The sequence below is a fragment of the Marmota flaviventris genome, chromosome 1, assembly GCF_047511675.1.
Source record: "Marmota flaviventris isolate mMarFla1 chromosome 1, mMarFla1.hap1, whole genome shotgun sequence".
Classification (NCBI taxonomy): Eukaryota; Metazoa; Chordata; class Mammalia; order Rodentia; family Sciuridae; genus Marmota; species Marmota flaviventris.
In genome coordinates this window covers 65,616,126-65,629,383 of record NC_092498.1, presented here as the reverse complement: position 1 = coordinate 65,629,383, position 13,258 = coordinate 65,616,126, and the positions used below count along the sequence as shown (strand labels likewise).

The window sequence follows — 13,258 nt, the reverse complement described above, 5'->3', positions numbered from 1 at the left end:
AATGTGTTACTGTAAGTTTATTTATGAGTAATAAAGATAGATTGCATAGGTTTGCCTATGGAATTGAAACACATGCTTCATAATGACTGCTCTGGCTCCACGTAATTATAAGGACCACATTTAACTACAGATGAATAATTGATCACAAAGCAGCCTATCTAGAGGAAGCCAGCAATCTATGAATTATAGACACTGCTGAAATAATTATATGCCCTTTCCTTTAGGAATTTGAATTAAGAAGTATAGGAATTATTACCATTCAGTGTTGAGGTGGAAGCTGGAAGGTTGTATATAATTGTGTGCCAACGACATATTTGGCTATGAGCAAATTAATGAAGAAACATTTTGGAATCAGTACAGTGAACAGTGGCATCAAGACAAGCAAGAAGCAGAGATGGAGCATCTCCTCAGAGATCATTTCCTTTGGCTTCTGTTAGTTTGCTCATTACCATGGGCCTGACTTTCTATCTTTGGGTTTGAATTCTCCTAATTTGATCTCTATTTGTTGCAGTTAATTTCCTGACTAACGTGGCCACTAATGGTCATACAGTTACTTTTGGTAGTCTGCATTTTAATATGTGTTCAGTTGTATTATACTAAGGCTTGCAAATACATGTAAGCAGAGGTGTGGAACATGACACATTATTTCATAGTGATATTGAGGGTCCACCATGTTATTTTTCAGCATTTCCGTTTAAACAACCTTGGGAGAGCCCTCTCTTAGTCCTTTAGACCATGTAATCCTCCTAAACAACTTGTACTTTTGTTTTGTTGTATTATTCTGACTTCTACTTTGAATTTTAGGAAGCCTGCAATCAATTTAGAGATTCATTTTAAGATACTAAAGGATGACCTAACTGTTAAAATGTATTCCAGTCTTCTCATTTCACTATTTTTCTCTTACAGTCTCCCCTAGAAATATATGTTTATTTGATTGAATATATTTATGCAAGAAATCTCAGATCCTTTGTGAGAATAAGTAAGTTAAATAATTGAATGAATACAGTAGAGCAATGAATTTGACACTGAATAAATAAAAATAAATAACTAATAAATGCATGCATCTTTTTTTAAAAAGAAACCTTCTAATATAGAATGGGGCTCTGTATTCATTATCCCAGATTTATGTCTACAGCACAAATGCTTACCCACAAATGAATACTTTCACCTTATCCTGACAAAGTCAATGATGATAGAGAATTATAGCCAGCTGGGAAGGACTTTTTAGGGCTTAGAAAAAAGTAAAGATCACAAACAAGAAAATATAAACCATTGCATTGATATGTTTTGCTAAATGTTATGATTATGAAATAATATATCTACTGTAAAGTCTGAACTTAGGAATTCAACTGCTGATACCGTTCTGTTCTGTGGTATTGGTCAGGGTGAAGAGCAACAGAAATATTCAGTGCACTTCTTTCATATTCTAAAAGTGTTTAAAGAAAACTACACTCATTCATTCAGGGTTTTTTTTGACATGATATTCTTGACTTTATTTTTATTATTTTTATTTATATATATTTTTATGTGTCTTTATTAGTTATACATGACAGTAGAATGTATTTTGACATACATATATGGAGTATAACTTCTTATTCTTCTCTTTGTACATGATATAGAATTACATTGATCATGTAATCATATATGCACATAGGATACTAATGTCTGATTCATTTTATTTTTCCTATTCTCATTCCCGCTTCCTTCCCTTCATACCCCTTTGTCTAATCAAAAGTACTTCTATTTTGCAGCCCCCTGCCGTATTGTGAGTTAGCATCCACATATCAGGGAAAAGATTTGGCCTTTGGTTTTTTAATTTTTTAAGTTAAAAAAAAATTTTGGAATTATTCTAGGAAATATCTTCACAAAGGAAATGAAATTTCTTGAATTATTGGTAAAAGCATGTGATAATATTCAGCCTAACATATTTTGGAATAAATTTCTTCTGAGACCATATGGATGAATCAAGCTACACAATCTTCAAAATTCCATATAACAATAACAAAAAACAATTATCTGACTTTATAATCATTTAAATATGAGAAGTTGTGAATGAGTGTTTAATACTTCCTTTTAGGCAAGATTATAGAAAATGTGATAGACTTGTTCATTGACCATTCCATCCCATTTTTAAGTTTCCAAAATTATAGGGTCAGCACAGTACTTAGAAGGGCTCTGTAAAACCATATACATGTTGGGTTTGTTTATTTTTATATTGTTTTATAAACTTCATATTAAAAACACAATTCAAAGAATTAAGAATTTTAAAGGTGGAACACATATTAACACTTGAGGAATCCAATCTAAAGAGGTTAAGAGATTCTTCAAGTTTCCATAGGTAATAAGGGCCAAAGCCAGGACCAGCATTTGGCTCTCAAGATTATCAGTCTATAAGAATTTTGGTAATGATATATACATTCATTGTGCTTTCATTCTCATGTTTTTATGAGTAATTTCAAAGTTTTGTTTTTTTTTTTTCTTTTCATTATACTAGTATATTCCCGTAAGATATTCATTAAATTTCTGGGCACCTGAGTTTTTCCATCAGTGAAATAAAAGACAGTGGTTATTTAAAGGGTTACACTGTGGTAGCTTACTGTTTGGGAAAAAATGTAAAGGTCACTAAAAGTGGATATTTACAAAATTTGCATTACTCTAATGCACATTTCAGTTCTTTACATTTGCATTCTTCAGTCTTTACATTTGCAATTCTTTAGTGCAGCTAAAGGAACATGTGTGCATCTCTCTTTGTATAGATTTGGCCATAGAGAAGAGGAAATGGTCAGAAGAGAAGTTAATATATCAGAATAAAATAAGATTGATGATTTAATAAATAATTTATATTATTACTGATGAAGAAATAAAAGCTACCACTTTTAGACTATTGCAATTATAGTAAGCTTAGCAGAAACTGGCAATTCATAAAAACAAGAAGAAGTTAGTGTGTATTTTTCCACATGTAGATGGTAACAGAGGTACTAATGACCTCATCAGAAGTAGGCAAAGTCATCCCTAGATTGAATTCACTCATGGAGTAACCCCTTTGCTGATTGGTTTGCCTCTCGTTCCAGTGCAAACCTTCAAAAATATATTACTCCATTCTGATAATATTTTAGATTAGGGCCCTCATATTTGCAGTCTTTCATACTTTACTTTTATTTTTCAACAAATTTAATCTCCTAAATTTTGCCCCTTTGTGTATTGGCAAGTCTGTGGTCTAGAATCCTGCTAATTGTAGCGAATATGTGACCGTTCTTTGATCAGTTGCACCCATCCAGGTAATGATTTTCATGGAGTACAAAAACTGGAAAATTTTAGTTAACTATCAGTATAACTGGGGAAACTTTTATAGGAAAGAGTTCACTTAGTGGTACTGATATGAAATCATACATGTTTATAAAGACAAAATATGGTAGCAGCTGATAGCTTTCATCTGTAAGTTTGTTTTGGTATTGGATCCCAACTGTGCTTTTATGTGTAAATACTTTAATAAGGACAGCAGCATGATTTTTAACTTAACAAAATTAGTAAATGGAAAAAAAATGTTGTGTTCCAGGATTCAAGATATTCTAATCTGTCAAATTCCTATTTTTTCCTTTCCAAATAAAGTACCTACTTTCTCTTCATCCCACCCTAACAACTTGTTCTCAAATTCTTTATTTAGGAGATAAACAACTCATCTCAAATTTTACCTTTATAAAAGATACCTAAGTTTTAACAATATTGCTTGTTGTAAACTCTAAATTTAAAGTTAATCCTACTCCAGAAAAACTTGGGCATCAACAGTAGCAGAATAAAGACTTAAACAAGGAGTACATTTTTAAAAGGAAGAGAAAAAAACATCTTTTTCAGAAACAGAAGATATAGAAGAGTGAATAAAATGCTCTCAATTTGTTGTATTTTCTTTTATCATCCGCATTTTAGTGTTCTGGTCAATAATGTTCCACCTTCTCTGTCAAAGACATTTGACTTTGACCTTTGGAACAGAAGTTACCTTCTAACTAACATTTCCAAGGGGCCTCTTCAGAAACTCTTCCCCATTCATGGTCTAATTTGGGGATAATACTCTTTCTCATTATCAAAGGCACTCATATATAATTTTACCAACTTTAATATTGAACTGCCATATGCAATTAAATACCTTCAACAAACAAATTTACACATAAGAGAGGCTTGCCAGATTCTAATACTTTAAAATTAAGTATACATATCTAAAGCACATAGTTTGCAATTTCTGACATAGGCATAAATGCATGAACATTAGCAAAATCACAATTGTGGAAAACAAACCCCCACTGTTAATAACTCAGTGTAGCTGTAACCTTGATTAGTTTTTAGAATTGTACTATTGATTTTGACTGTGGCTTTCAATACTGATTTAAAGTAGAAAGATTTTTCTGAGTTGGTGTTCATCTAAAATTAAATGGACACACTTTGAGAGTGTTTAATATAGATTTGGCATTTTGTTATACATAGAGAAGCTATAAAATGACTTTTCCACATAGCACTGGAGATTAAAGATTGTCAAGGATGATTTTTTTATTATTATTATTTTAAAACATTGGGGCTGGAGTTGAGGCTCAGAGGAAGAGTGCTTGCCTAGCATGCTAGATTTAATCCTCAGCACCACATAAAAACAAAATTAAGGTATTGTGTCCACCTACAATTTAAAAATAAAGGTTTAAAAAAACATAGAATATTTACCTTACCTATTACATTAGATTTAAATTTTTAGATTCATAAATTGGTAAAAGATTTTAATTTTCACACATTTAATTTATTGTCAGTTTGACTGTATAGTTGACCCTCTGTATCTGTGGTTTCCACACCCCACAGATTCATGGATTTAAAACATTTTTTTAAAAAAATTCTGTCTGTACTGAACATGCGAAGACTTTTTTCTTGTCATTAATCCCTTAACAATAGAGCATAACAACTATTTATATAGCATTTGTATTGCATTAGGGTGCTATATGTAATCTCAAGATGATTTAAAACATAGAGAAGAATGCACAAAGGTTATATGCAGAAACTATGCCATTTTATATAAGCAAACTAATCATCCTTAGGTTTTAGTGTCAGAGCAGAGTGGGGCTGAAACTAATCCTCCATCGCTACTGAAGGTTGAGTATATATTTCTAAACTTTTTTGAATACTGAAGTTTAAAGTCTCTATAGCTATGAGAACATGATTGTTAACTAGTTAGTTCCAACAGGGTTGTAAATACAGTCAGGAGAAAAATGTTTGTTAAAGAGGTATTTGCATTTCTCATGTGTTTAGTATATATATCTCTTTGCATTTCAGAGCTCTTGGATCTGAACAGAACATCAATATTTCATAGCCCTTTTGGATTTCTTGATCTCCATACAATGCTGCTGGATGAATATCAAGAACGACTCTTTGTGGGAGGCAGGGACCTTGTGTATTCCCTCAGCTTGGAACGAATCAGTGATGGCTACAGAGAGGTATTGAAACATCAAAATATTTTAGAAGGAAAATAAAAGGGGGGAATTGCAAGGATCTTACTTGACTTGTTTTTTTCCATCATTTTGATCACTTTAAATTTTTGAATGATTACTTTATTGAAATAAAATTCAGAAGAAATGAAATCATTTTGTGAAAGGTTTATAAAATCATGTCTGAACTATATTCTAGCACACCACTGATAATGCAGACTCAGAGACTTTTGCTTGGTTATGTGACATTCCTCATGCATGATGGCTCTTGTCACCACACCCACTGTCCTAAGAACTGAGTTGGAGTATGCTGAATTACTAGAAGTTCCTCTGGCCTTTATTGCTCTAATATCTAAGCTTGAAGAAATATGGATATGTGACCTCAGTATATGCTGTTATATCGATGCTGTCTATTGGTAACACCACTAATTCAGATGGTTGCTCCTTAAACCTGGTGGAATAAGGTATAACACTAAAATAAGTAAGAGCCCAAAATTTTGCACAAGGTTAACTGTAAAAAGAAGAAAAACTGTTAACTAAACTGTACACTTAATTACACAGGGTTGAATTGGGTTAAAATTTTTGGCCTCATATCATTTTTACATAAAACACAAAGAAATATATTTTTTGGCATAAATGTATATATGATATAATCTACTTTCTTTATAATTTATTTTTATATTCATGGAAATGGGCCATGTTCATGTTTTCTAAAGTCTTCTAAGAAAATATGACAAAAAGCAGCATCCCTTAATCCTTGCCAGTTTTTATTTCATTTTTTTTTCCTAGTTGTTACATCTATATTTCTATATACCATTCATGCATTAGGAGTTGGGACATAACTTGATCATGGAGAGTATGCTTAGCATGTCGAGGCCCAGGGTTCAATCCCAATACCACCCCACCACCATAGAAGCCAACATCTGTATACTCTTCCTGATTTACATTGTTGGTTTTAGACAATATATGTTAATGTTAGGGAAGATGAGGAGTTCAGTTTTCTGTTGCAGTAGCACAGTTCAAATATCTGCACCACATTTCACCAGCAATCCTCCAGTTACCTGCCCTCCATCTTCCCAGTATACTATATCTCAAGTTTTGGTTAAATCATATCTTTACACTACTATAAAATAGGGAAAAAATATTCACATCTTTCCTTTCTTACCCCCAGCCCTTTCTTCTTTCTGCAGTCTGTTTCTCCTAAAATTAAACATTATTACTTTTTAAAATCTGCTTAAATATTTATGAGTTTTACTATTTTTTCAACAACCTCTCTACTGAAATTTTTACACTTTATTAAAAAATGAGTCTTACTTTGTTATTTTACTAGAGTTTGTCCTACAGAATTTTGAGAATTATTGCTCCATTGTTTTCAAGCTTAAATATAACTGCTGAGAGTTATGATGCAATTCTGATTTCAAAGTTTTGTAGATAAGCTGTTTCCTGCCACCCTACTCCTGAGCCCAGGCATTTAGAATCCCCCTTTTAATATCTATTTTAAAGCTCTCCCATATTTTTTCTACCATCAGTCTTTTAAGCTGTCCCGTATTTCTTCTACCATTAGTCTTTTCTCATCCATTGTGCTGGAACACAATGAACCTATCTAGGAGAGACCCCATGACCTTAGTTCTGGAAAATGCCCATTATTTCTCTCACATTTCCACTCTGCTCTGGACTCTTTCTGCTACTCCGTGAAGTTAGACTCACCCTCTTTACCCCCCATGGTTTGGGCTTACTGCTCAGTATTCATACTTTGAAATGTTTTCACTGATATCAACACCAATCCCCTTTTCACTCTCTAGACCTCTGATTTCTGAAAAGTTCTTTTTCAGGAATCAGCATGCTTATTGGCACCCCTTACCTTGCAGACATTTATATTTCTGTTTTTGCTAGTGTGTGAAGCCAGTCAGCACTTGTCCATATGTTTTAGCATTTCTAAAATGTTGCTGATATTTCTTTGGCATGTGCACTGCAGTCTTATTTGTCCTTTTGGATTATGCCATTTTAATTCTTTTACTATCATTTTAGTAGTTGCAGAATAGAGTAGAAACAATTATTGTATTTTACCCTAAGTCCTTCTTTCTAACACTTTATTTTTATTTCTTCTATGGTTCTCTTTTGATTTCAAACATGTGTATATTTCTTTTTCTCTTGCTTTCTGCACATTCACGTGCGCGCGCATGTGTGGGCACTTGCACACATGACCTCCTTCTGATTTCAATAGGATATTCTCTCACTCCTTGGATGGTCTTTTTCCCACTTCAATCTTTACTGTTTTTTTCCCCCTCTCAGTGATATCATCTACATATGCTGATTTTATGCAAAGGACTCTCTAAGCTGGGAATCATAAGTAAGGCAGCCATAGATTGATCCTTTTATTAAAATTGTTAAAATATAACTATTAAAAGATCTCCCAAGGGATATGGCATCCTAGAATATTAAGAATACTTGTGTCGAGCAAATGGCTCTTTACCATACTTGGACCAGAATCATGGAATACTTAGGAAGAGAATCCTTAGAATCCACATTTATAATGAGTGTCTTAGGTGACTTCATGTACACAAAACCTCATAACAATTTTTCTGAGCTATTGTTTCCTATGTGCACCGTGAGACCAAAAGATAGCAGCTTTCCACTCTAAAGTTATTCCCCTTCAGAGTAGGGGAAATTGAATCACCTACTTATTCTCATTTATTGTCTTAGCCTAATTGTACCCTCAGGCCTTTAATGCCAGAAGATAGGTTATTATGGAGGAAATGACCTGTAAAAACTATGTAAGAGGGGGAGACTGGGAGAGTGATGTGGTTTTATGAACTGTCTCTTAGGGAACTAAATAGAGTAATATGTGACCATTCAGCTTCAGGGTGCATCTAGCAAGGATGTTATGGAGAGAATAACTTTCCTGCATTGGGGGTAAATCCTTGTTCCATGGGACCCAAAGTTCATACATTTTGACGGGGGGCTTTTTAAGTAATACAGTTAATTCAAAGTTACAAAATCATCATTACTAAGGCCCCTCTCAGGTCCACAGTAAGGGCAAGTCCCTAGGAGGGGCCCTGTGGCTTATACTTTGTTAACATAGATGTAGCTTTACCTCACCTATATTTCTTATTGTGCACTTGTTTCTTATTGTGCCTGTTTCTCTAGAATGATTAACAATAAACTGAATATACCTTTTGTATTTCTTTTCACTTACACCAAAGTCAAAATGAGGTCTACTCCATAGACATTGTTTAAAGGAGTGGGCTTAAGATAGGGTTGGTCTCTAGGTGGTCTACAGGTTCTGGAGATGTTATGTGTTTCCTTTGGGCAAAGCTCTCCTGTCTTGTCTGGACTTGACCCTCATTCAATTTTCTATTGTACTTTTAATCCATCCTGCTTTGCTTTTTCTGTCACTGGTTTCTTAATCCCTGTGTCTCTGTTTCTACCTTGGGACAATATATATTGACACTTTGAATAATTCCTAGTTGGAGAGGGTAGTGTCCTATGCACTTTGGGACCTTTAGCTGCATCCTTGATCTTTACTCAATAGTTGCCAGTTGTGTGACAGTCCTCCCCATAGACACACACACACACACACAACGTGTCTTCAGACATTGCCAGATATCCCCTGGGAGGCAATATCATCATGACTCAAACTACTACATCTAGTCCACTTTCTCATAATCTGGATGCAGATCCTTTCATAAAGACAGACAGACAGAGACACACACACACATACACACACACAGAGAGAACCTTAACCATGGATCTACCTAGTGATACAAATCCCTCTTCTTTAAATCAGTCTTCTTGAAAATATGACCAAAGCCCATTTTCATTACTATCTGACTTTCTATTTATTTATTAGTTTTTGTATCTTTTTAAATATATTTAAATTGATCCATAAAAGATATAAATAACATAAATACATTAGAATGTATAATAATAAAATAAACATCTACAAAACCACCAGTCAACTCAGAAATGAGAATATCATCAATCCCACTACAGGGATGGCTACCTTTGTCTTCTGCCTATTTCTCCCTACATCCCTTTGATGCATGGAAGCAGTTGTTACCTTGGGGTTTATATTCATCTTTTCCTTGAATGTTATTTAGCTTTTCATGCTGTGACCAAAATATCTGGCAATAACGACTTAGAGGAGATAAAGTTTATTTGGCGCTCATGGCTTCAGAGGTTCAGCCCATGGTGGGCTACACCATCTCTGCATCCTAGGTGAGGCAGAACACCATGGTGGAAGGGTGGAGACAGAAGAAAGCTCCTTAGCTCGTAGTAGCTGGGAAGCAGAGAGAGAAGGTTGGAGCCAGGAGGACAGGATACAATCTCCAAAGGCACATACATCCCCAGCATCCCACTTTCCCCAGCCATATGAAACTGATATCCTATAGTATGTTGCAGTCTCCTGGGATTACTTCTGATTTTTCTGTTCTTTCATGTAGTGTCCTTTTTTTTTTTTTTTTTTTTTCAGTTCCATCATGTTACTTCTGCTTCTAGCTTATTTACTGATAGAGGGAGAATAGTAAATTAGGAGCATAACTCCAACTTTGAAACTCAAATCCTGGCTTTGCATATATAATACATGGAAAATTCCTTAATCTCTGTGCCCCTGTTTCTACATTTTGTAAGAGGGAAAATATTAGTCTTCTCTAAGGATTAAAAAAAAGTTAATTTTTGACAAGGACCAAGTACAGTGTTTGGCACTCAGTGAGCACCATGTATATGTTCTTATTGTTCACTTTGACCTCTGCGTAACATTTTCCTTCATATGAACATATCACAATTTATCTATCCATTCAGTATCTGAGGACAGTTGGTTGGTTTATAGTATTTGGCTTTGTCAGTGTTGCCATGATTATTCTGGTAAACATCTCTAGAGGCACAGATACATGAAAGCTCTCAGGGTATGTATGCAGTAGAATTGCTAGTGGTAGTACATGTGAATGTCACTTGTACAAAATGTTGCCAAATAGCTTTCCATTGTGTTTACATGAAGTGTGACTCCCTACAGTAATGTGTAAATTGTCAGTGATCCACATACACCCACATTTCACCCCAGTGGACTCCCCAGTCTACATATTTCTCAATACCTTTCTCTTGATTTGCTTGTCTCTGCACCAATAATTTATTATTTTAACAACTGTAATTTCATTTTTAGTTATTTTTATTTTATTATAAGTTTAATAACTTCTTATTACAGAACACAGAGTATGAAAATTAGAAAATACAGTGGAAAAAATAATCATATTCTATAATACCAAATGTGATAAGTGCTATGAACAGAAATAAAGCAGCTTAGATAGATAAAAGAGGAAAGAAGTTGACAGGGAGAGCAGGGTGGTTAGAAAAAGATATTTTAGGGAAGTGATGCTCAAATAAAATGCTCACTAACTATATAAGACTCAGTAACTAGTTGTGGCTCATGTTACCACATTGGGCTGCAGAGGTAGAGAATTTACATCAGAGTATGAAGTAAAAGTTAATATAAGAACCAGATCATTGAACCAGCAAAGGGTAAGACTGATTGCCCAAGTGATGGTTGATGAATAATTGTTGTGAAGAGGATCTAAGTTTTTTTTTTTAATCATCAATTAAATAATAGAGAGAGAAAGATGAAGTATGATGGTAGATGACTATAGGAAGTGACAGATGGTGTGGCTGTGATGACATGAACTTCAAGTAGCTGGGTTTTCATTTTTGTTATTATATTTTAAATGATGAGTTTGAAGAGTTGGAAAAATTAGTTTGGAAGAGGCAAGAAGAATCAGTTAAAATATCTTCCTCACTGTGCATTCTGAATAAAAAAAGCCACCACCTTTAGAGATCCCTGGTGGAGATACAGTTGTCTCAGTGGACAATCTGGTATTAATTACACGAAGAAGGTAAAGGAACACAGGGGAAAAACTTGACGTTACAAGGGATTTTGCTAATGATGTTCTAGGGGCTGTAACAAAAGTTTTGAACCATTCAAAAGAGTGGGGTCAGATTGGGGGCTGACTAGAGCCATATGAGTTGGGAGTCCAAGTTTTGATTGTTGGCCTGGGGTGAGGGTCAGTGATTCCTAGGGTGCTGTAGTCAACAGGGATATGTCATGATGGATTAGCCCTGTTGATCTCTTCAGGGAAGATGAATAACCTTAAATTTTAACTTCGTTTATAAAATGAATGTTTCAGGCACATAGGTTCTCACTTTTTCATCAAGGATCTACTGTTTCTGTGAGTCTTTATTTCTCCTCTTTTGCTACATTGGAGATACTCTGTCTCTTTTTATGAAAGGCAGTCGTTCTGCACATGCTCTGAATCTGTTGACCTTTCTTAAGAATTGTTTATTTTCTATCTTTTTGAATTATCATTCCTCTCTTTCTATAAACTCAACAAAAATGTGATTTTGCATAGGAGTTCATAACATTTCTGTGTGTCAAGTATCCGTTTGGCAGTCACGACAAAGCCTATGGACCCTTAAATGTATAAACATAGAGGTTGAAATGCAAGTATCAAGATACTACTACGGAACAACAAATCCGACTATTATATATTATTGTAATATATCAATTAAAAATTGCGTTGTTAAAAATAAAAACATTAAAAATCACCACTTTAAAGTTTGCTAAAAATTAATATATTGAAGTATAGCTGTCATAATATGAAAAATAATTTGTGATATAACATGTGGCTTCTTTATTGATCTATTAAATAATAAGATCTTGCAACACATCTCATAAGTTTCATAATTTTAAATTAATGATAATTACTAATAATTTTTTGATATAACTGCAACAACTTTAAAGTCACATCAAAATATCTTTTATTTCTATTGATAACAAAACTGCAGATACCACTAATTCTACTGTAGTTTGATTTCAACATTTATATGGTAGAAATTCTAAATTTTAGTAGAAGCCAGTGTAAATAATGCTGTAGTTTTCTTGTGATAGTACATTCTTGAGTTCCTTTTTCAGCCCCCAGTTAATAACTTCTTCTTGATAATTTCCATTTTATAAAGCATTCTAAAATCTTTTAGTAAAATCTCTGAGTAGAAGTAATATACACTTCTCACTTTAGGAAAGATAGGTCTTCATGATCTATTCCTTTTTAGTCTGTTTCCCATTTTTTCACACTAACAAATTGCCAATAAGACCACTTTCATTTGCTGTCTCATGCAAACTCATTCTTATATCCCCTCTTCCCTAGAATACCTGAAATAAAATCCAAACATTCATTTTTTTTTTTTTTTTGCCTCCTAGCTGTTTCCTCCCTCTTCTAACAAGATTTTCAGATTCTCATGGCCCTTTCTTATCCTTCAATCTGATTTCTAGTCTCATATTTGTGTTAGAATTGGTTATTTACGGGTTTGGGGTGCAGCTCAGTGGTAGAGTGCTTGCCTAGCACATGTGAGGCACTGAGTTTGATCCTCAGCACCACATAAAAATATATAAACAAAATAAAGACATTGTGTCCATCTACAACTAAAGTTAAAAAAAGTTAAAATAATTGGCTGTTTACCTCTCTGGGTACTTTGTAAGATGGCCCCTTTTGAGTAGGTAATGTGTTCATCTTTGAAGATGCAGGCATGAAAAGAATGCAGGCATTGAAATAATGTAAGTGTGTTGCTAATTTCAACCTTGACTGCACATTTGTAGACACCTAAGGATCTTGTAAATAATATTTGTGCCTTAGCACCTCCCCTAGAATGGACTGAGGAATACATAGTGATACTTTCTAAATCCCACCTAGGTGTGTGTAATATGCATCCAAGATTGTGAAATGCTGGAGTATTATGTATCCCAATATACCCTGGGAAAT

At 34.1% G+C, this 13,258-nt stretch overlaps 1 protein-coding gene across 1 annotated transcript in view; it reads left to right on the top strand.

Moving 5' to 3' along the window:
- The window catches only part of Sema3e (semaphorin 3E), a 256,296-nt gene that overhangs the window by 142,154 nt on the left and 100,884 nt on the right, over window positions 1-13,258 (top strand). The window contains exon 2 of the mRNA XM_071607884.1: window positions 5,305-5,465. Coding sequence (XP_071463985.1) covers window positions 5,305-5,465 — 161 coding nt within the window. The remainder of the gene's footprint in view (window positions 1-5,304; window positions 5,466-13,258) is intronic.